This window comes from Scylla paramamosain, chromosome 39 (genome assembly GCF_035594125.1).
Source record: "Scylla paramamosain isolate STU-SP2022 chromosome 39, ASM3559412v1, whole genome shotgun sequence".
Classification (NCBI taxonomy): Eukaryota; Metazoa; Arthropoda; class Malacostraca; order Decapoda; family Portunidae; genus Scylla; species Scylla paramamosain.
Window position 1 is genome coordinate 2,727,501 of NC_087189.1, and position 23,428 is coordinate 2,750,928.

At 46.6% G+C, this 23,428-nt stretch overlaps 2 protein-coding genes across 2 annotated transcripts in view; both read left to right on the forward strand.

The window, feature by feature from the left end:
- Window positions 1-15,440, forward strand: part of LOC135092334 (mucin-17-like) — a 15,606-nt gene extending 166 nt beyond the window's left edge. Inside the window, exons 2-9 of the mRNA XM_063990787.1 lie at window positions 2,949-5,269; window positions 5,466-5,641; window positions 6,015-6,164; window positions 6,622-6,849; window positions 7,397-7,601; window positions 7,898-8,445; window positions 8,593-9,036; window positions 9,218-15,440. Of these exons, the coding sequence (XP_063846857.1) occupies window positions 3,403-5,269; window positions 5,466-5,641; window positions 6,015-6,164; window positions 6,622-6,849; window positions 7,397-7,601; window positions 7,898-8,445; window positions 8,593-9,036; window positions 9,218-10,714 (5,115 nt within the window). The 5' untranslated portion in view covers window positions 2,949-3,402 and the 3' untranslated portion in view covers window positions 10,715-15,440. The remainder of the gene's footprint in view (window positions 1-2,948; window positions 5,270-5,465; window positions 5,642-6,014; window positions 6,165-6,621; window positions 6,850-7,396; window positions 7,602-7,897; window positions 8,446-8,592; window positions 9,037-9,217) is intronic.
- Window positions 15,441-16,217: 777 nt separating this feature from the next.
- On the forward strand, window positions 16,218-23,377 carry LOC135092337 (succinate--CoA ligase [GDP-forming] subunit beta, mitochondrial-like). The gene is made up of 10 exons (XM_063990794.1): window positions 16,218-16,374; window positions 16,920-17,049; window positions 17,441-17,540; window positions 17,818-17,974; window positions 18,307-18,483; window positions 18,998-19,143; window positions 19,373-19,485; window positions 19,746-19,880; window positions 20,330-20,458; window positions 20,780-23,377. Exons 1-10 carry the CDS (start codon window positions 16,300-16,302, stop codon window positions 20,887-20,889), a joined length of 1,272 nt encoding a protein of 423 aa, XP_063846864.1. The 5' UTR covers window positions 16,218-16,299; the 3' UTR covers window positions 20,890-23,377.
- The last annotated feature ends 51 nt before the right edge of the window (window positions 23,378-23,428 follow it).

Sequence of the window (23,428 nt, forward strand, 5' to 3'; positions counted from 1 at the left end):
GGAGTGGCAGTGAGTGTTAGTACAGAAGGAGAGTCCAGGATTATTGTGGTGAGAGTTGAACAGGACTATGATAGTGAGAGGAGAGGAAGTGTATTTGGCACATCTTATCAGTAGCAGCTCTTCATGTACTGTATTGCCGCCCTCCTCCAGGACAGGCAAGTCTGGGGACCTGGTGGGAAGGGGGATGACAGGGCGGGGTACGCCAAATTTGGTAATATTTAAAAGTCTGAGGAGAAAACATAGGTTTTTGGGAAAATCCTTAAACAGTAGTCAAAAAACGGAATAACCTCCCCCCATACCCCCACTATACCATCCTAACCGGTAAAATAGCAGTGAAACACAATACAAACAATCGTCTTTTCTCCACAGCCCCCCTAAGAAGTGTGGGGACTAGGTGGGACAGCGGGGTGTGAGGGTGGGGGATGTAAAGCCCTGCCAAATATGGACATTCTTGAAAAGTCTAAAGATGAGACACCATATTTTGAGAATGGGGAACTTTGTAGCCTAACCTAATTAACCAGGGGGCCTTGCCTCTCCTGGACCTCCCTTTAAAGACACTAACCTAATCTAACCAGGGTGGGCTTCAGCTCCCTGGACCTCCATTAAGGACACTAACCTAATGTAAACTAACCTAAACTAATTGGGAGTGGCTTTGTCCCTGCAAAACCCACCTTAACTTGTACAGTGTGTTGCTTTGTCAGAGATGGGGGGCTTGTCAGGTTGCATTTTTTTCATATATTTTTTATTTATCCCATAAAATGAGAAAAAATAACAAATCGTTTGATATATGCATTATTCCCACGCCATGAATGGAAGTGTGGCTGCCACACGATTTTGATTCTTGTATTTTCCCTTGTCAGAGCTCACGATATCGGACAAGGGATGCAGAATTTTATTTTTATATTTATTTTTATTTTCACTTTTACATACACTTTCCACAATGCTATAGTGTGTGTAATAAATAAGTACTTTGCATTATAAATACCTGTAAATAAACAAGAATTGTATGTTCAGCAAATTGGTTGGATGTGCATCTGGCAACACCCTGCATCTCAAGGCTGTGGCTACTACACCCACAGTTCTCAAAGAAAAGAGAATACTTTGAATTTTATTACTTTCAGTTTTCCTTTCCAATTACTCTGAAGTGTTGTTTTCTATTTCTTAGCCTTTCTGATCATAGATTTGAGAAGCAACTTCCTGGGAGAAAGTAACTTACCTTTTTATGCGATGATTTTGGGGGAAACACTGCAGCCTGCCCTGTGTAGCCAACTCTGCAACAATGTCAGCATGCCAAAATATTTATTGCTAAAATCTTTATCCCTCTCCAATACTTTCAGTTTCATTTTATTGTTTTGATATTATATGCATGTTGACATTGATATTGAAAAAAATAAATAATTCCCAAATATGTCTCAGTTCCTACAGAAACATTCAGTTTATAATAACTCGGAGTCCAAAGGAAAGGTCTGTATGTGAAAATATTCACTCCTGACTTGTCAGAATATTCTTTGCTACTGTTAGTGACAAGCCTTATATATACAAATAAAATTGTAGGCCGTAATATTGCTCAAAAATGAAATCTTACATATACAGTAAAATCCCTCTCATCCGGCATTCGAGTATCCGGCAGCTTCAAGTATCCGGCACATTTTTCCCCGCGCCTTAAAATCAATAAAAAATCAATGTGTACTCATAAAATTGATGAAAATTTCCGCGCGAGGCATACTTTGTCCCCTCGCCACCAGAGCGCACTGCTTCGCGCCACCCATGGAACACTGCACTGTGTTTACTCAGTGACTCAGTCCCGCATGTGCACTGTTTATCGCCTGACGCCTTCATCATGCCTAAAATTGTAGAAAAGAGGAAGCGTGTTGTGCTTACACTTAAGCAGCTGATCAGATCAGCTGATCTTTGTTATGGTAAGATGCATGAGTGTAGGGTGGTGATTGTGGACATAATTTCACTTTTATTCAAGTATCCGGCTATATTCAAGTATCCGGCATGTCGGCAGTCCCGTTGATGCTGGATAAGAGGGATTTTACTGTACATACTAAACACTGTACTGGCTAAGGACGCTGACCTAACCTAACTGGATACCTTAATAGGAAGTGGAAGTTCCAGGTTGTGGTTGGTTGACCTCTATAACTATCCCCTTTTCTTTAGTGACACTCAACTGTCCCGTTCTTCTACACTATAAAATCCTTGGTCTATCATTTATTTATAATCTAAACTGAAAACTTCACATCTCGTCTCTAACTAAAACAGCTTCTATGAGGTTAGGTGTTCTGAGCTGTCTGCCAGTTTTTCTCAACCCCTCAGCTGCTAACTCTGTACAGGGGCCTTATCCATCTGTGTATGGAGAATTCTTCACATGGATGGGGGTTCCACTCATACTGCTTTTTAAACAGAGTGGAATCAAAAGCATTTTGTCTTATCAACTCTTCTCTGACTATCTTCAGCCTCATTCTCATCACCACAATGTTGCATCTCTTGCTATCTTCTATCGCTATTTTCATGCCAACTGCACTTCTGATCTTGCTAACTGCATGCCTCCCCTCCTCCTTCAGCCTCGCTGCACAAGACTTTCTTCTTTCTCTTACCCCTATTCTGTCCACCTCTCTAATGCAAGAGTTAACCACTATTCTCAATCATTCATCCCTTCCTCTGCTAAGCACTAAAACTCCCTGCCTGCTTCTGTGTTTCCTACTTCCTTTGACTTGAACTCTTTCAAGAGGAAGGGTTCAAGACAATTATCCTCCGTCATCTATGGAATTTTTTCCTGTTCATCAATCTTTTTGAAAACCGACATCCAAGTGGGCCTTTGTTTTTCCTAATATTTTTGTTGGCCTTGGCCAGTGGCCCTCTTACATAGAAAGAGAACAAAGTGCTATGGTTATGTTAAGACGAATGAGAGAGTGGGTGAATAATACCTTGGCATTGCCTTGCAGAGTGAGTGAGGCAGGGATGCGGCAGGGCAGGAGACAATCAGGGCAGCCATGGCAGGGGTGAGGGAGAGTCAGAGAGAGAGAGACAAGACTTGCTGCCTTTGTGGTGGTGGTGTGGTGTTGAGCAGACTGTGAGTGTGCACCTTCCTCATTGACTGACTGACTGACTGACTGACTGTGCTGCACCTCTGGCCAGCAACACAGTGCTGCATTGCTCTGCTGTGTGATGCAGTGCTGCTGCAGCACCACACACCTGTGCTGCTGCTGCTGCTGCTCACTGGGACAAGGCCAGTGTGAAGAGGACAAGGCAGGGAGAGCATCACACCATGTGCTGCGTGCAGTGAGGGGGAGTGTGGATGACAGTGGAGAATCCAGCAGCAGCAGCACGGTGGTGTGTGGTGCAAGATGAGCAAGACTGTGCTGGTGTTGAACGGCCAGACCGTGATCCTCACCAGCGATGCTACTGACACGATGGTGCAGGGCAGTGCCCCCTCCCCACCCCCTACTGGAGGAGGCTCCAGCACCAGCCAGGCGTGGCCCTGAGGTGGCACAGTGCCACCAGCAGGACAGCCAGCCTGGCGTGCTGCAGGTGCAGGTGCAGGGCCGTGAGGTGCCGGGGTTCATGGTGACCCCGGGAGGGGGTGGGGAGCCAGCTTTGCACAAGGTGGTGGGGGGGCAGCCCTTGCACACTGTCCCAGGGGTGGAGGAGGGCCAGGAAGCCTTGGCCGGGAGGAGTGCGGTGAGTGAGGGAGGCTTCCTACAGCTGCCAGTGGCCCCCACACAGGGCACGGCCAGCCTGGGGGAGCATCGGGGTGGTGGCCTGGGGGGGGAGGTGTTCACCATCACTACAGACCGCCTGGGGCAGGGCCAGAGCAGCACACAGCACCTGCAGGGCCTGGCTGACCTGGTGCACCTACCCCTGGCTGCCCCTGAGGTGAAGGGGCCACCAGGCAGCCTGGAGCATGAGGAACAGGGGCAGGGCCAGGGGCAGGGCCAGGGTGAGAGTCAGGGACAGAGTGAAGGTGGCAGCCTGTCCACACTGGTGGCCATCATCCAGGCAGAGGACGGCACCACACACACCATTGAGCTCACCCCGGAGGAGGCGTGCCGCCTTGACCTGCTGTCCACCACCACCACCACCACCACCACCACTGCCACCACCACCCTGCAGCCCCTGGCCGTCTGCTCCTCATCCCTGGTGGCCACGGTGGCCGGGGAGCAGCACCCCAGGCAGGCCACTGGGGAAGAGGCTAGGCTGCCCCTGGCAAAGGAGTGTCCCACAGTATTCCCTGATGGCCCTGCAGGCACTGGGGGCCTGGGTGGGGAGGGGGAGGGTGAGGGTGAGGGGGACGTTAGCCTGGGGCCATTCCTGCTGATCCCAGAGTACAACAGTGATGGCAGCGTGTCTACCGTGCTGCAGCTGGCCGGCACAGAGGCCGAGGCTGCCACTGCTACTTCTGTGCCTGTGACACCAGCAGTGACCAGCGATGTGCACCATACCACCACCGCCGCCGCCACCACTACCACTACTACCCCTACCACCACTGTCACTACCACCACCACTACCACCACCACCACTAGCAGCAGCCTGTCCTTCATTGAGCTGAAGAAGCCTGTCACCACCACCACCACTACCACCACCACCACTCTTGCCTTCCCTCGCAGCGGGCAGGGCGTACAGAGGATCAGGCTGCCCCTCGCCCCGCCGGTGAGCACAGCGGCAGCCCGTACACACAGCGTGCTTCGAGGCAAGACTCCAGAATGGCGGGCTGTGGCACTGACCCCTGGGACAGGCCCCAGGGTGTCCCACAAGGTGTCTGGCACCACCTATCTCAGGGACATTGCCAAGAGAACCAAGTTCAGGAACCTGACGTCTTTCCTGGAGGGCAAGGAGGAGAATGCAGGGCCATGTGAGGCATCCCTGGCACCTCTGGCACCCTACTCCAGCAGTGCCAGGCCCTTCAGTGCCACACCTGGGGTCAGTCTGTTGAGGACAGTGCCAGCAGTGCCAGCCATCACCAGGACAGTACCAGGGGTCAGCACCCCTCGGCCAGCATCCCTTCCCACCCACATGTTGGTGCAGGAGGTGCCCCCAACCTCCAGAGACGGCACCCTCACCATCAGGGTCAGTACCGGCCCCATCAACGCTGCCACCACCACCGCCGCCTCCACCATCACCACCACCACCACCACCACCGCTGCCATGCTACAACCCCAACCGCCATCCCTCCTACCACCACCACCACTACCACCACCACCACCACCACCACCACCACCACCACCACCACCCATCTCCACACCCACGCCTTCCATCAAGTGTGCAGGTGTGTGCTGCCTTCCTCCTGTGTACTGTTCACTTGTGTTTGTTGATGAGGTTTGTAGTGTTTGTTTATGGTGTTTGAGTGTGTGGCTGAGTGTTGTAATCAGGCAGGGTATCCTCACATTTGTCCCTGCACTCTTGTACTCTTTCAATTTGAGGCAGAGTGTAGCATCGGTCCTCACAGTCCTTACACCTGGCAGAGTTCGCGGAGAGTGTGGGCACCAGCACCCTGGCGGCCTCGGACTCCACCAGCCTCACCTCCATCGTGTACTGCTCCTCCGGCGGCGACGACACGCCCTTTGCTGTGCACCTGCCGGGCGGGGACAGCACCAAGCCCCTCGGCTCCAGTGAGAACCCCATACAGCTGGTGCAGCAGGTGTGTTCTGCAGGTGTACAGAGGGTCATCCCACACCTGTCTCAGTCTGTCCTTCTGTATTGATCAATTTCTTTCCTTTAGTAAATGCTAGAATCTGAGAAGGTGACCTAACCTAACCTAACCCCACACAGATTGAGAATGTAAGAAGCTAGAAAATTCACACACACTTGACTCAGCCTGACCCTGTTGCATAGAGAGACAGAGAGATAGGTCACACACACACACACACACACACACACACACACACACACACACACACACACACACACACACACACACACACACACACACACACACACACACACACACACACACACACACACACACACACATGACCCAGCCTGACCCCGCCTGACCCATCACTTCTCCACAGGGCAACACCTTCCAGGCACTACAGCCGGTGCAGGAGAGGCAGCTGGAGCAGATCACAGCCCTCCTGCAGCAGCGTCGCATCACAGCACCTCCCACTTCCCACCACGACGAGATTTATGACCCCAAGACCAACATGAAGATTGTGTATAAGGTAAGGAGGTGGTGGGCTAGGTCTCTCTCTCTCTCCTCTCTCTCCTCTCTCCTCTCTCTCTCTCTCTCTCTCTCTCTCTCTCTCTCTCTCTCTCCTCTCCTCCTCTCTCTCTCTCTCTCTCTCTCCTCTCATCTCTCTCTCCTCTCTCTCTCTCTCTCTCTCTCTCTCTCTCTCTCTCTCTCTCTCTCTCTCTCTCTCTCTCTCTCTCTCTCTCTCTCTCATGAGGATTGTTTTTATAAGGTATGAGGAAGGTTGTGGAGTAGGTAAGAATAAAGTTTCTCTCTCTCTCTCTCTCTCTTTCTCTCTCTCTCTCTCTCTCTCTCTCTCTCTCTCTCTCTCTCTCTCTCTCTCTCTCTCTCTCTCTCTCTCTCTCTCTCTCTCTCTCTCTCTCTCTCTCTCTCTCTCTCTCTCTCTCTCTCTCTCTCTCTCTCTCTCTCTCTCTCTCTCTCTCTCATAGGTGGTGTACCCTGAGGATGTCTTGCCAGAGGAGGAGGAGGAGGAGGAGGAAGAGGAGGACCTGGAGGGCATCACCAAGGAGGAGGAAGACCCAGGCTGCAGCATCAAGGAGGAGGATATTTGGGAGGGTCACACAGTCTTCCTGGAGGAGAAGAGGCGAGGGAGGAAACCCAAGGACTGGAGGAAATTTCGGCCACCTCAGGAAGAGATACTGGAGGAAGATTTCATGGTAGTTGTTATCACCATTATTAATTACATGTTGTCACTGCTACTGCTGCTATGGTCTTGAATTGCCATCACAGTCTCTGCCTCTGCAATGTCACAGGAAGAGAGTAAGGAGGAGAAATCTTTAACTGTCTCTCACTAGTTCCAGTTTTATCTCTTGAATCTCTTCAGTTCCCAGTGCAAGTCTCTTTTTTTTTCCCATCGTCTAGTTCCAGTTTTATCTCTTTAATCTCTTCTGTTTCCAGTGCAAGTCTCTTTTTTTTTCCCATCGTCTCTGTTCATTATCTCTCATTACCTCTTGAATTCCCAACACAGTCTCTTCTTCCCCACAGTCTCTCCTTTCCCATAGTCCCTACTCACTATCTCTCATTACCTCTTGAATTCCCAACACAGTCTCTCCTTCCCAATATTCTCCACTCATAACCTCTCATTACCTCTTGAATTCCTGACACAGTCTCTTCTTCCCCACAGTCTTTCTTTCCCCATAGTCTCTACTCATTAACTCACTACCTCAGAAATCCCCAACACAGTGATACTCTGCTGCCCCACAGGAGGAGAGTGAGGAGAAGAAGAAGCCAGTCTCCCGCACTCGGTCAGGCCGTATCTCTCGGCCGCCGCGCCACATGATGAAAGACTTCAAGCACCTACACCCGGTCAACTTCAACGACGACATCAAGAAGAAGGACTCCAGCAGCTTTGGTTACCTGGACTATGAGGATTATGTTCCCTCGGAAGCAGAGAAGGCGCCCGAACCTGGTGAGTGAGGGTGTGAGAGGCAGGGAGAGAGAGAGAGAGGGTAATTCATGTAGTGTCTGAACTTGATGAGTGAGAAGCAGAGAGAAAGAGTGGCTGCAATTCTGTGCCTGCTAATCTACTCACTCCTTGGTTCATTCACCTATTGTTGATTTTGAACAAGAAAGAGTGACTGCAATTCTGTGCCTGCTAATCCTTCTGCTCACTCCTTGGTTCATTCACATATTGTAGATTTTGAACAAGAAAGAGTGACCTCAATTTTGTGCCTACCAATCCTCTTACTCACCCCTTGGCTGCAGTGATTGCTGACCTGCCGCGGCGCAAGAAGAGGGAGATGCCGCCACTGACGCGCCTGCGCTACACGTGTGCCACCTGTGGCAAGCTGTACATGGGGCGCATAGAGGCACACTACCGCAAGTTCCCTGACCACTGCCGCAAGCTTCCCCCATCCCCGACTGACCCCAAGCAGTCCTACTCCACCATCAAGACTCTCTCGGACGCCAAGGTGGGGGAGGGAGGTGAGGGCAGTGAGATACATAAGTCCGTTTTGAGTCCGACACCTGGCACCCCCGCCTCGGAGACCAGCGGAGAGCCCGGCCTGCCCATGGAGACGCTGACTGCCCTGCCACACCACCAGCAGGAGGCCCATCAAGCTCCTGAGGACCTGCTGGGCATTAAGCTTGAGGCAGATGACCCACAACAGATGACAGCAAAGGCCAGGCGAGGACGTGGCCGAAGGAAGGGAAGGGCCCGCCGCGGTAGGAGGGGGCGGCCAGCCAGGGTGTCTCCCCCAAGTGCCGCTGCTGTGGCTCCCCCACCCACCAACCCTACCAAGGTCCTGGAAAAGGTGAGGACGTGTTTGGTGTAGTGTTCAGAATGTTGTGATTATGTTGTACCTGCCCTGTATCTGCTGTGGTCTCAGAGTTGGAAGAGATGCAGCATCCCAGTCATGCACACCCACACCCACACACACTGACCTGCTCCCTGCCCACAGATCCTGAGTGCCTACACCTCACAGGACATCCAGAGCGCCGTGGGACACCGGCTCTTTGAGAACCTGAGTCCGTGGCAGCTGCTGTGTCTGCGTGTGGACCGGGAAGGCGGCTGGCCACAGTGGCAGGAGAGACTACGCCTGCTGGAGGACCTGCTGAAGGAGTGCCAGGAGGAATTCTTCAGCCAGACAGAGCCACTGCCAAGATCTGCCACAGCCCAGCAGGAGGAGGAGGAGGAGGGAGGCAAGGTGTGTGAAGGTGGTGGTGAAGGAGTGCCTGGGAATGGTGCTTCACAGCCTCCCAGTACCAGTGACAGCCAGGATGTTCCAAGTGGAGGGGATGCAGTGGCCAAGGGTGACTCCTCCTCCTCCTCCCCTGCCTCCTCATCATCCTCCTCCTCCTCCACTGCCATGGCTGTCAAGAAAGAGGAGAATGGAAGTTTTGAGGTGTGTCCCTATTGGTTGTACTAACTGATTTCAGTGTGCAGGAGCTTGCCATTGGTTATTATTTTCTTTTCTTTTTTATGTAAGAGTGGTTCTGGCTTAGGGGAACAAAAAAGCATTAAAAAGGCAGGTGTGACTATCTTGTTTGCTCACCAGTTGTGTGTGTGTCTTGTTTGCTTGGCAGGTGTCTGACTATCTTGCTGGCATCTTTGGGGTGAGGAGCTGTGAGTACCAGCTGCGGCAGCAACCCACCTCTCCGCCCTCCCCAGTGGTGCAAGAACCCCCAGTGCCTCATGTGGACTCATACTTATGTCAGGTGGGTTCCTCCCCTCCCCTGGTCACCTTTGGCAAGCGCTCCCTGGAGGACGAAGGGAGTGAGGACACAGAGTCACCACCAAAGAAAAGAGAGATGGAACCAGAGGATGTGGTGCAGAAGCAGACCGTCACCAGCGTCACTCTGGAGGCTGACATGGCGGCAGGAACAGGTGTCATGTCTGGCAAGAAGAGTCAGTTTGGCAGTGGCATAGACTGTGTCAGCTCAGCACTGGAGGCAGCAGCATGTGACCTTGAGCTGCCTCCCTACAGCCTGCCTGGCCAGCTGTCCCCGGTCAGCAGTGCCAGTCTCATCACGGTACAGTCCACGCCATCCATGCTCGCCAGTACACCACAGTCCATCACACAGCTGCCCGTCACACCACTGCCCATGGCACAGCTGCCCATCACACCACTTCCCGTTACACTGCCTCACCTAAGTGAGTGTGTGACAGCCAGCAGCAGCAGTACCACACTCACCACGGCTCACCCAGCAACCTGCAGCACTCCAGCCTCCAGCCTGCCTCTGGAGATCCCCAGCTTCTCCACCCACAGCACGTCCCCTCCCACACTGGCCCCCTGCCTGCCCCTCACCTCCATGGACACCTCTTTCATCCCCACCACCATGCCGCAGGTCAACGCCATGCAGCAGATTCCTCTCGGGGACATGGACATCACTGCAGAGGACCTTCCCAGGCTGCTCAGTGAGGGCACCGGGCTGGTGGTGGGCGGCAGTGGTGATGGCTGCGACGCTCCCAAGCTGCTGGACACGTCGGGAGACACTACCGACCTCAGCGAGATGCTCTTCAAGCTGCAGGAAGCCACGGCAAGCATCAGCCAGGGCCAGGAGAACACTCTGGGCCCTCACTTGTACCAGGAGGCTGTCAGTGGCAACAACCCCCAGCTCATGACACCAGAGAGCCTACACACACCAGGGGTCAGCCTCACCTCTCAAGACTACAGCACTGTTGTGGGCGGCACTCTCAACCCACACACTAACCTCACCTTGAAACTGGATGCCTCACAGGGCCGGGGGGAACCCTCCATGCCGTTGCTCACATTCTCAGGTGCACTAAACTCAGAATTTCACTCTGACTCAACCCTGGGTCAGTCGGTGAGTCGCAGCGAGGACAGCAGCAAGATCAGTGCCATTCTGAGTGGGGTCAGTGGCCAGCAGAATGGTGCTGGCAAGGAGCAGGAAGGTGACAGGCTCAACATGGGGTTTGGCAGTAAGATCAGTGCCATTCTGAATGGGGTTGATGGCCAGCAGAATAGCACCAGCAAGGAGCAGGAAGGTGACAGGCTCAACATAGGGTTTGGAACTTCTAATTTAGGAATGAGTGAGTTTGAGGACTTGCTGAAGAGGTAAAGAGACTTGCGTTTCTTAAAGAGCTTTGCAGTTCTTTCCAGTTCTCAGTCATTAGAGTTTTTATTTTTTATTTTTTTATTTTTTTATTTTATTCAATTTTTTCTACTGACTCACTCACAATGTGTCTGCCTTGCGTGCTTGTGTCCACCTACTTGCATTTCTCACCACTCCAGGTGATGGTGGTGGTGGTGGTGGTGCTGGTGGTGGAGATCCATATCATTATGAAAGGGAGACATTGCTTTCATATTTTATCATATCCAAATGTTGCTCAAAGGACTGCATTTTCAAACTTTTAGGTGTCTTATCTTGACTACTTCAACAGGCTCTTGTGGATATTATCAGGGTTTTCAAGGGTATTTTCATGATTCTATGTTTAGAAATATGCAAACCAGTGTATGCTGTTGGGCCTTGCTGTGGAAGTATGTGACCAGCTGTGCATGTGTTCCTGGGGGTAGTAGGGTGGTCCATGAGACTGTCCCTTTCCACCAGGAGCTAATGGGACTTGTAGTGTGATTGATGTGTGTGTGTGTGAGGGTGAGGTACTTTATTTGGGCCATCCTTTGTGGGAATGCCAGCTTAGTATATTGATAGATAGACTACTACTACTACTACTACTACTTGATTGACAGGGGTAAGAGTGTGAGTGATATGTGTGTGAGTGTGTGGTGCATTGTCTGGGCTGCCCTGTGTGGGATTGCCAGCCTGGTAGACAGACACAACAAGGACTCTGTAACATCACTGGCACAACACTCCTTTGAAAACTCTACTAATTATCCCTGTAGTCTTTGAAAATAGTCCTTACAAGAGACCAGAGTGTTTCTAAATATGGACCAAACCCTCATTGCATTCTCTCATCCAGTCATAACTCTGCAGGGTAGTTGGTGCGAGGCAGATGTTGCAGCACAAATGTGACCCCTTGGTTGTGTTGAAATAGGGTGTGTTGATCATTGTATGTTTTACCATTAGAAGAGAACCTTGGTCCCTCCCATCACCCATAGTGTTTGTTTAGCGCAGATTGCTTCACAGAGACATGTCGTTCTCGTTCATGTGTTTTTTACCTTCTGATTATCGGAAAGTAGATGTTTACAGAGGAACCTTGTGATAGTTAGCGGAGTTACATTAACTGACACACACACACACACACACACACACACACACACACACGCACACACACACACACACACACACACACACACACACACACACACACACACACACACACACACACACACACACACACACACACACACACACACTAGGTAATTCATACAGTGCCAAAGTTATTTTTAAGCCGATAACCAATATATTTGTGTACACTTATCACTCAATGAGCTTTATTGTAATCTTGCCTCATGAACAATTATTAGTGTGTGAGTCAGTGAACTGTCTATTAAGTTGTGCAGCCGAGCAAAGCTAAGCACAGTGCAGCAGCAGCAGCAGCATGGGGACAGCACAGCATGAAGGCACTAACTTGTACGGTGCAGCATTTAACAGCATTACAGCTTATATCGATCAATAACGGCATATCAGCTATTCCATTAAGACAGTTATGTGATAAAAGGTAACATTTCATCTACTAAAAGTTTAATGCTTTCTGAAAATCATCACTTCTTGCTCAGTGAGAATACAGCATGGTGTCTTTAATATGCTTCTGTCACCACACTCTTGTCACTTGACCTCCGAAACTGCACTGGATTCTTGTATGGGGGTGTGTACTCCTTCCCAGCGCATGGCAGGGCAGAGGTGCAGCAACAGGCATACTCTACACTCGTCTATAAGACTGGACAGGACAGAAGCTTTGAACTGTAATCTCAAACATTTTGGCATCTCATCTCTGCTGCTATAAAGAGGTTGTCGTGCAAGTATTGGAGAGCTTTCAAGTTGATTTCATGATTCTAGTAATAGTTTTAGCAAGGATTCTGCTTTGCTTACGGCAAAAGCAGCCGGAACTCCCAACTCGTCATCTTTGCAGCTTGCAAAAACAGTCTTGGTGAGAGGCCAGAGTGTGTGAGGTTACAGGTGTGAGGTACAGATTTATTTGGCTGCCAGTGCTGCAGAGATACAACTCATGGCTTGTCTTTTCCCTTGGCTGAAGGAAACTTGCAGTATTAGTGGTTAGTAGACATGATAGTGAATGTGAGGACTGCTAATTGTGACTCAGTATCATCATCATCATATGCATTAATAGCTAACAGATTAGATACAGACTTCTCTGTGTATTATTCATTTTATTGTTTTTTGTTTACCATTTAGCCAAGGGAAGAGATCAGCCATGCATTGTGATCAAATAATCATTCTTGTTGTGAACAATAGTCACTTCCTTAGCATTCAGTTATATTTGATGTGTATGTGTGTGTGTGTATGAACATTATGTATGGTAGTAGTAGTATATATAGGTATGTACCTTTATTGACAAATGTATTATTTTTCTGATATGTACTGTACATGCAAAGAGGAAAAAAGGGTTTTTGAAACTATCTTGCTGTAATGACTCTTGTTTTGAATGAGTGAGGTGTTGGTGTGAGGGACTTGTGAGAGGAAGGTGCCAGGAATGTAAGGCGTGTGACTGTCACTGTGTCACTGCTGCCACTTGTATCCTGATGTGTGTGTCATATCTGTCATCACCTGTGACACCTACTGTTTGGCTCGTCACGTGCCTGTCTTGCTCACTCGCCTGTCATGCTGGGTTGTCGTGCACAGACTGGATACTGGCTGTCATTTATCTGTAAGTAATTGTACTGTAATTCTGCAAGTAATTGACCATGCATAAGAGAAGAACCTACTTCATTTGAACTATACAGGAAGGAAAACTGCATTTGTTTAAGGAGTTTGTGAGCAAGTATTTGATGCATGAAGGACTGACTAACCTCTCTGCCTCCCTTGACCTAAATAGACTAGTGGCTATTAAGACTTAGTGTGAGCCACTACAGATTGCAAGGTGCCTCTATTTATCATCAGTAATCCTCCAGGAAAAAGTGTACTTTTGTGTCAACATTAGTGTGTTATTACCACACCGAGACCCTTACTCAAATCATCTCCTTGTATATACGTCAAGATTTGTAGGTGCAGGTCTGAATGCATCCCAGAACTTTGAGTGTAGGTGTTGATCTCAGTGGTGGAGAAACAGAAAGATATTGGCTTACACTTTGGAACTCAGGAACAGCCTGAAGAAGAGGAGGTGTAGCAATGTTGGTGTGTTCTCTCAGACAGTCAGAAAGTAGTGCAGGTATATTGTTACTCAAGAACAGCCTCAAGAAGAAGAGGTGTAGCAGTGTTGGTGTGTTCTCTCAGACAGTCAAAAAATAGTGCAGGTATATTATGACTCGAGAACAGCCTGAAGAAGTGTATCAGTGTCTGTGTCTCCTGAAGGCGAGTGAAGAATGGAAGTATCACTTGTTTCCCATTATTCATCACTGTTCGTACTGCCATGTATCATTTTACTTGTAGAATGAATTACTGCCATTATTATCATTAGTTCATTCACAGGGAAGGTAGTGCACAGATGAATACAAACCAAACGAGCTTTGTTTTCATTTGCTTCACAGTATTATGGAAGAAGGACCATTATTAATATGTGCTGTCATCTTTAGTATTGCTGTCATTATTGTTACTGAAATGGATGATTTTTTAAGACATGAGCTTTTACACTTCTTGGTGTATATAGATTTCTTTTCTTACATGGCATTTCCTTATCAGTGTTTCAGTGGTTTCAATTTCTTGTCATGTTATTATACTTTTTTTTCCTTGTGTATTAAGATACATGTTGGAATATGTACATTTATTTTGATTTGGTACACATTGAGATGATGAGGATGATAGTGATGAGAAAGAGAGAGAGGGGGAGAGTGCATACTTCTGTGATGATTGACTGTGTGTGTGTGTGTGTGTGTGTGTGTGTGTGTGTGTGTGTGTGTGTGTGTGTGTGTGTGTGTGTGTGTGTGTGTGTGTGTGTGTAACAGACTTACATTACAGGCATTTTACATTACTAATTTAACATTGCTGAGCTAAGTCTTGCCAAACGCAAGACAACCTTTTTCTATGTTCAGACCAACTTAGCCAATAGGTATTACATTGTTATCTGTCCCAGCTTAGCAAGAAGGTTTATGGAGAGGATAGGCAGTGAATGTTGTGCTGAGAGAAAGGTTATCAATTAGTTATTAGTTTTTTTTGAAAGAGGAGGAATAGAAGACAAGTGATAAGGATAGGAACAAAAGGACTTAGTTGAAATATTACAGTTACCAGGATGAGAAGAGGAATAGAAGACGAGAGATAAATATAGAAACAAATGGGCTTGTTTTAATAATAGAATTACCAGAATGAGAGGGGAAATAGAGACAGACAGACAGACAGACAGATGGCCAGTATAGGAATAGAAGTAAGTGAAGTCTTCTGTCATAACCATAATATTTGCAGAAGACTAAACAAATATGTACCAGAGGGGACTGAAGTAGATCCCACCTAAACCTGCATCAGTGACATTTCTTTTGCCATTCAGTACCAATGTTACTTAGGTACTGCCATTGCTCATTTCAGCTGTGCAGTCAGCAAGGAAGAAAATATCAAGTTAATCAGCATAGTTAACTTGTGTACTGGCCTGTCCATCTATTCCCGTCAGCCCCCCAGTTTTCAGTGTACCAAAATATACAAGCCACTTTCAGTTCAATGAGTTGTGAATATTTGAGTAGGATGAGGATGCCTGCTGCCTATATTAAACTGAGCTGATCTAGTGTGTCTTTAATTTCTATCCTGCTGTGAAGTCAGTGGGGCAAGGGCATGAGGTGCAACGGGAGACTATCATCATTAGCAGCAGCACATGATTCATCCCATTAATTCAGTCAATTATTCCCACACACGCAAACATCCATAACTCCTACAATGTTCATTCTTTCTTTCCAAACCATTCCCATACTTTATAACACAATCAGTCCCCAGAAAAGGCAGAGTACAAACTTGATCCCTTCCTTCCAGCATCGTCTTTCAACCCCTCGTCATATTTAATTTATTCAGACAATTATTCCCAAACACGTGACCATCCTGGTTTCCTACAACTCTAATTCTTCTTTCTCAAAGGTCTCCCATCCCCAATAACGTGATCTATCCCCAGAAACGGTAAAAAGAACAAATTCGATTTTTTTTTTTTTTTTTTTTAGCATCTGTAAACCAAAGCCATATTTTACTAAAATTCTCACTTATTCAGTCAATTACTCCCACACATATAAGCATCCAGAACCCCACCAATCTCAATCCTTTCTTTTGAAACCATTGCTATTCATTACAACCTAATTAGTCCCCAAAAAATGCAAAAAGGGCAAAGGTTATCCCTACTACGACCACTATCAGCCTTCAGCCTTCGTCATATTTACTAAAATTCCCACTTATTTAGTAACTCATTCTTAAACACATGAGTCTCCAGGCTTCCTACAACATCAGTTCTTCTATATGAATAATTTTCACCCCTAATAACGTGATTTATCCCCCCAAAAAAGCAAAAAGGACAAAGTTCATCATTTCCACCACCACCATCACCAGCCTCCGTCAGTCTCCCTCTCTCTCTCTCTCTCTCAGCTGATCTTGTAAACAAAGTCATGGCGTCTTCTGGCATTCTGCGGTGCTTCTCTAAGGCGGGATTTAGACCAATACAGGCACTTATTAAGCCGAATGTGAGTGCCAGATGACCCCTAGGCATTTTATACAACATTGCCGGTGTATATATGCATGTATTAACCCTGTATGAGTGAGATACGGGGTTGTGTTTCCAGCCGGTTAAGTTAAGACTGCCCCGTATCTTACATATCTTAGTGTTTTTCTTGTTTTATTTATTTTTTGTTTAGTTTTGTGTGTGGTGTTGCTTTGTTGTGAGGGACTTATGTGACTGTTGTGCCTGTGCAATGCCGGCTGGTTGAAAATGAGTAGAATTAAGTTACGTGCGAAATGTGGCAGATTTATGTAAGATAGTGTTAGTAGTAGTAATAGTTGTTGTTGTTATAGTATAAGTAGTAGTAGCAGTAATTATAGTAGTAATAGCAGTAGTAGAAGAAGTAGTAGTAGTAGTAGTAGTAGTAGTAGTAGAAGTAGTAGTAGTAGCAGTAGCATTATCTAGCTGCTCTTAAGTACCTGCTATAAGTGAAGTCTTTCATACAGTAGTATCAGTAACGTTTTCTGCTGCAGGTCAAGCTTAAACATTCACCTTTGTTCTGTGCTGCAGGTCCCTGTGAGGCACCTCAACCTACTGGAGTACCAGAGCAAGGTGCTGCTAGACAACCACGGCGTCACGGTGCAGAGGTTCCGCATCCTGGACTCCCACAAGGGTGCTGTGGAGGCGTCCCAGGAGCTGAGTGAGTGCTGGTGGCCCTGGGTTGTACACTGATGCACATGGAACATCCTGCCTGCTGCTGTGTCTTCTTATCAACTCCTCCCTTCTAACTGATCATCTTCAGCCTCTCTCTCTTACCCCTCATCAACTCCTCCCTGCTAACTGACCACCTTCGGCCTCTCTCTCTCTTTCCCCTCATCAACTCCTTCCCTCTAAGTGATTGTGTTCAGCCTCTTTCTCTCCCCTCTCATCAGCTCCTGCCCTCTACTGACTGTCTTCAGCCTCTCTCTCTCTTCCCCTCATCAACTCCTCTCCTCTAACTGACTGTCTTCAGCCTCTCTCTCTCTCTTCCTTCTAATGAACTCCTCCCCTAAAGATGAAATGTGTGTTGTCAACCTGCTTTACATTTTCAGATGCAGAAGAGTATGTAGTGAAGGCGCAGATCCTGGCTGGCGGGCGAGGCAAGGGGCACTTCGACAACGGGTTCAAGGGCGGCGTGCACCTCACCAAGCAGTAAGTGACTCTGCCTCACCCACAGTCTTTCATTGGATTTTTTGACCAGTTTTCAATTTTGTTTTTAGTAGTGTGTGAATGATGTTTGTGTGTGTGTGTGTGTGTGTGTGTGTGTGTGTGTGTGTGTGTGTGTGTGTGTGTGTGTGTGTGTGTGTGAGAGAGAGAGAGAGAGAGAGAGAGAGAGAGATTTTACTAACATAACAAGACAGAATGGTGAATCTAATAGTACTCTACATATCTTCACCAGCCTGTTTCTAATGGTGGTTCCCTTGCACAGGTGTGATGAGGTGGAGGCGCTGGTTGAGAAAATGGTTGGTCACCGGCTGGTCACCAAACAGACGCCGCAGGAAGGCATCCTGGTGAACAAGGTGATGGTGGCCGAGTCAGTCGACATCCTTCGGGAGACTTATTTCTGCATCCTTATGGACAGGCAAGTCTTGATGAGCAGTACTTGTGTGGTGACATTCTCTATCTATCTCTATACCAGGTGGGCAGCCCCACATAGGATGGCTCAGACAAAGCACCACACACACACACACACACAGCATTCACTGTCTTAGCCGCATCAGCTCCTGGTGGAGAGGGATAGTAGTAGTAGCAGTAGTAATAATGGTCTACCTATCTATCTATCTATCTATATACAAGACAGGCAGTCTCTTACACCTTCAAACATTCAGCCAATCAGTCTCAGCATCCCCACAATCACCAGCTTCTGTGTTCTTGTCTAATGCAGTGAAGTAGTAACACATTTCCTTCCCACAGAGAGCACAATGGGCCGGTGCTCATTGCCAGCCCTGACGGAGGCATGGACATTGAGGAGGTGGCTGCCAAGACCCCAGATCGCCTCCTCACACTCCCCATTGACATCTATCAGGGCCTGACTGATGATGTGGCTGGACAGGTGGCAGATTTCTTGAACTTTAAAGGAGATCTGAGGACGAAGGTAAGTGTTTGATTAAGTTAGTGTTTTCAAAGGCCACAGAGGTAATTGGTCAGGTTCTCGTGGGTGTTTATCCCACTACTAATGGAGAATCCTTGTTCATCTCTCACTATAATCAGGAGAACACCTTTGAAAACCTCAGTAATTTCCACAAGAGAAAGTAGTATCTTGAAATGCTATGTTCTCTCATCACAACTATTTTGAAAGGCTGCAGAGATAATTAATCAGGTCTTCATGAGTGCTTCCCTGATAAACAGTGCAGAAAACTTATTAAACTCCACTAGAACTATAAAAGCACCTTTGAAAACCCTCTTGAAAGAATTAAAAACATCCATTAGAGCCTGTGTAAAGCAAAGAAACCACTAAATCCTATTAAAAGCAAAAAAACATCTAGTATGGTCTGTTAAAAGCAAAATAACATCTATTACATGTTAAAAGTATTTGAGACAAGGCATTAAGAGAGATTAAGAGATTTGAGAGTGTGGCCGAGTAACTAATGCCCCTTTCCTGTGTACAGTGCATGCAGGAGGTCAAGAATATCTGGAACATGTTTTTGAACGTCGATGCCACACAGATAGAAATCAACCCCCTCATTGAGACACCGCAAGGACACGTGGTCGCTGTGGATGCCAAGATACAGTTTGATGACAATGCTGAGTTCAGGTGAATCTTATGCTTGTATTGGATGTAACAAATGTAACGTAAGCAACATTCTCAGGGTCAGTAATCAGGATAGGACAAGAGTGTGAATGATATGCATATATGTGAGTGTGTGGTGCTTTGTCTGGGCTGCCTCATGGGATTGCCAGCCTGGTATATAGACAGACAGACAGATAGACTCATGATTTCCTGTGCTAACTATTGTGAGTCTCATACAAGTATTAACACACAGGCAGAAGGATATATTTGGCCTGGAGGACTTCAGCGAGAGTGACCCAAGGGAGGTGGACGCTGCCAGCCACAACTTGACGTACATCGGCATGGACGGAAATATTGGGTGTCTGGGTGAGTCAGGACAGTGTTGAGAATTAGTAGTGTTTGGCCTCAGTTGCAACATCTCTGTGTACCTTGACCCATCCACTGTGATATGCAACAAGTCACAAGTAAAAGGACTATACATGCTCTTCACAGGTGCCTAAAAGAAAAACAAAGTAATTAAAAGGATATATTTTCCAATATCTAACTAGTTTAGTGTTTAGAAATGGCTGTATAATAAAAACTTCACTCAAGAAATATCATAGGAAATCCACCTCATATGTTTGCAGTGAATGGCGCCGGCCTGGCCATGGCCACCATGGACATCATCAAATTGCATGGCGGATCTCCAGCAAACTTCTTGGACCTTGGTGGAGGCGTTCAGGAGCACCAGGTGGAGCACGCACTCAGGATTCTCACCTCAGGTACTGCTGTGTGTTTGTTTACCTAGTTCTGATTTACAGGGCCTGAGCTGCATGTCTAATTTTTCCTTTAGTTTGTGCACACTTGTTGCCAAAACTATATCTTCTTTTACTTCATTCCAAACTTAAGTATATCTTTGAGGAAAACTATTCTTTGTGTTGTGTTTGTGTGTGTGTGTACAAGTCTGTCTATCTGTATAGCAAGGTCAGCAATCCTACATGGGGTGGCCCAAACCAAGCACTACTCACACACACACACACACGCACACACACACACTCTTATTCCTGTCAGCCCCTGGTGGAAAGGGACAGTCTTGTGTACCACCCTACTACACCTCAGGAGCTTATGTCTAGCACAGCTGGCCACACATCCTTAGCCAGTTGTGCTTTGTCTATAGTGGTGTATATTTTTGTGTTACCTGACTGTTGAGTAATGTATTCCCTGCTTGCAGACAAGACAGTGAAGGCAATCTTCATCAACATCTTTGGTGGCATTGTCAACACGGCCACCATCGCCTCGGGTCTTGTCAAGGTGTACACAAACACAAAGATTGAGGTTCCTCTCGTCGTGAGGCTGCAAGGTGTGATTGCATCCATTCATTATCCTCTCTAGAGAAGACAGGCTGACGGATAGACAAGAGCTGCTGTTTACAGATACTGAGAAAAGAGACAGAGAGAGATAGACAAATTATGATCATTTAGAGATTGAATATATCAGAAAATCCCAAAGCTAGTTAGAATGGTCTTTTAACTTACTATCTCAGTGCTTATTAACAGAACAAATGTTGAGAAAAATGACAGACAAATAGACAAAGAAACCATGATCACATCAAGATAATCAGAAAAGCCTAGAGTTAGTTAGAATGACTTTTTTAACTTGCCAACCCAATGCCTCTTTTCAGGAACCAATGTTGATGAAGCCAAACGTATCCTTGCTGAGTCGGGCTGCCCAATCCAGACAGCGAGTGACTTGGAAGAGGGAGCAAAGAAGGCAGTAGCAGCCATCAGCTAAGACACATTATCTCCAGGTCTCCCTCACAAGGACAGCTGCCACACGTACAAACTTAAGGTGGCCAGATAGTGTGAGTGTATCAAGTGAATAGTATTAATGAGAATATTTTTTGATGTGTGATTGTGAAATTATGCAAGATCATTTGTGAAAGAGGCAGGATGTCAAATGAGTAGTAATGAAAAGGATATTTTTGACATTTTATAGGTAAGATTAATCAGTGAAGGAAGTGTAGAGTAAGAAAAATTTTAGTGTATATAATATGAAAATAGCCAAAAAACTTTAGATTATATTGAGGCAGTCTGTATAGTAAGTGGGAAATTGGTGCCTTCTGCTGCTCAACACTGGTGCTTCCTTGCTCTCTGTTAGGGAAGATTGGTGCCAGTGTGACTAGTGATGCTGTGCTTAATGTTAGGGAAGAGTGAGTGGCTGAGAAACACTGGGATGCTGGGCTTATTGTCAGGATGAACAAAGGATGCCTAGTTTAGAAGGTAATGCTGCTTTGAGTGACTCCCGTATTGTTTTGCTGCCTCGCCAGTTACAATTTCCAGTACTTATTACCTGTGTATTTCACTACCTGAGTCTGGTTTTCATTAATGCATGGCTAAGGGAATTGTAACACTGGATCTTTCTTTATGGAAGGGAGTACAGTGAGGGAAGCTGCAAGGAGCCATCAGGTCTACATGTGGCAGTCCCTGCATGAAACATACGAGTACCTACCTGTTTCCACCTGTCATCCTCATCCTGAAATTTCTCTAACCTTCTTTTAAAGTTCCATAATGACTCACTGCTGACAACCTGATTACTGAGTCTATTCCATTCATCTACCACTATTTGAGACCCTGTTCCAACCTATCTCTTTTTAAAATCAAGCTTGAACCCAATATTTCTTGTCCTGTCCTGATTACTAAAGACTGCACTTCCATCCTGTTTGTGTTTCTGGTCCTGCACAGAATCCCAGGTTGTCTTGGAGTGGCAGAGAGCAGGAGTTGTTAGGAAGAGTAAGGCTTGCTTGCTTTTCATTAGCAGGGTGGTGCACACACACACACACACATATAGAGAGAGACCTATGGAGAAGCCTTAGCTATTATTGAGGTTGCTGGGAAAGTAAATTATGAAATATGTAAAATGTACCACATCTTGTAAACCAGGTTGTCTTCAGGTATATATTTGATGCAAGGCACACGTTGTCAGTATCAAGTTTTATATTTTATGGTACCGCTGAGGAAAAGACTTATTTTATAACAGTTGTTCACCTGACCAAACTCTTGATGAATTGTTGGTGAGTGTTAGAATGTTGAAACAATTCTGGGAGTAGACTGTGTACATGTGGGGTGTTGTTATATGACTGTGAAGAGCTTGCATAATGTAAATATTGTATGTGGGGGAAAATATGAAGAGAACTGAGGTTGCAGTGTTCACACCAACCTCACTCTCTCCTCACCATTTCTCCTGCATGTTGTTCAGATCTTTTATGGTGAAATGTTAATGTTGTTCAGATTTTATACCCTTGCACAAACAGTTAACCCTTATCCCTGTATGAGTTGTGTTAAAGATTAAGTTTTCCATGCAACAAAGCCACAGAAAGAGAGAGAGAGAGAGAGAGAGAGAGAGAGAGAGAGAGAGAGAGAGAGAGAGAGAGAGAGAGAGAGAGAGAGAGAGAGAGAGAGAGAGAGAGAGAGTGAGTGAGTTTGATGAATCTAGACCCATCTGGAAATCTGAAAGCATGTAATGATAAGAGTTAATTTCATGTGACAGGGATTCAAAAATTGCAGGTTTGTAAAAAATGCCCACTTTAATTAAATCTGAAAACCTTTGAATAATATGACAATTCTTATGTAACAGGGATAAGAAGAAAAAAGTGTAAATGCATTAAAAAGTGATATCTGCTAAATTAAATCTGAAGAGCAGAAAATAATTTGGTGATTCTTATGTAACAAGGATTCAGAAATACATAGGAGAGAGTGTCATAACAACATAAGAAAATAAGGGGAGCTGCAAGAAGCCATCAAGTTAACACGTAGCAGACCCTGGATGAAACATGCTTACCTATTTCCACCTACAATCCAATTTGCCTAATCCCCAATGACCGAGCACTAACAGCCTGATTACCGAGTCTATTCCATTCATCTACCACTACTTGAGAATCGTAAATGAAACCTGAAAAAGTAATGAATATGATTCTTACCATACACGGGACCCCAGGCACTGCAAAAGCATTAGGTCCCTGTCAGTTTTGTATAGGGTTGATAAGAGAACCGGAAGACAATGTTATAATTATGTAAGGTTAAATTAAAGCTTTGTTTGGCAGTGCAAGAAATGGCAGCCTTCTTTTATCTTATTGGCAGTCAGGTGAGGTTAGGTTATATAGTGACTGTTTTCGTGTGCTGTTTTAATTAATCAGGAGTTTATTCATTCCATTTTTGTATTGGTGACATACGTACCGCTATTGTATGTTTTGGGCTTTGTTAAACATTGCAAGTTTGTCTAATGCTTTGTTTTCTATTATACCACCACTGAGAGAGAGAGAGAGAGAGAGAGA

Coding starts and splice junctions, on each gene's coding strand:
- LOC135092337 (XM_063990794.1), top strand. CDS start 16,300: ATGGCGTCTTCTGGCATTCTGCGGTGCTTCTCTAAGGCGGGATTTAGA. Junction 17,050..17,440: donor GGAGGCGTCCCAGGAGCTGA/GTGAGTGCTGGT, acceptor TTACATTTTCAG/ATGCAGAAGAGTATGTAGTG. Junction 19,144..19,372: donor GATGACAATGCTGAGTTCAG/GTGAATCTTATG, acceptor ATTAACACACAG/GCAGAAGGATATATTTGGCC.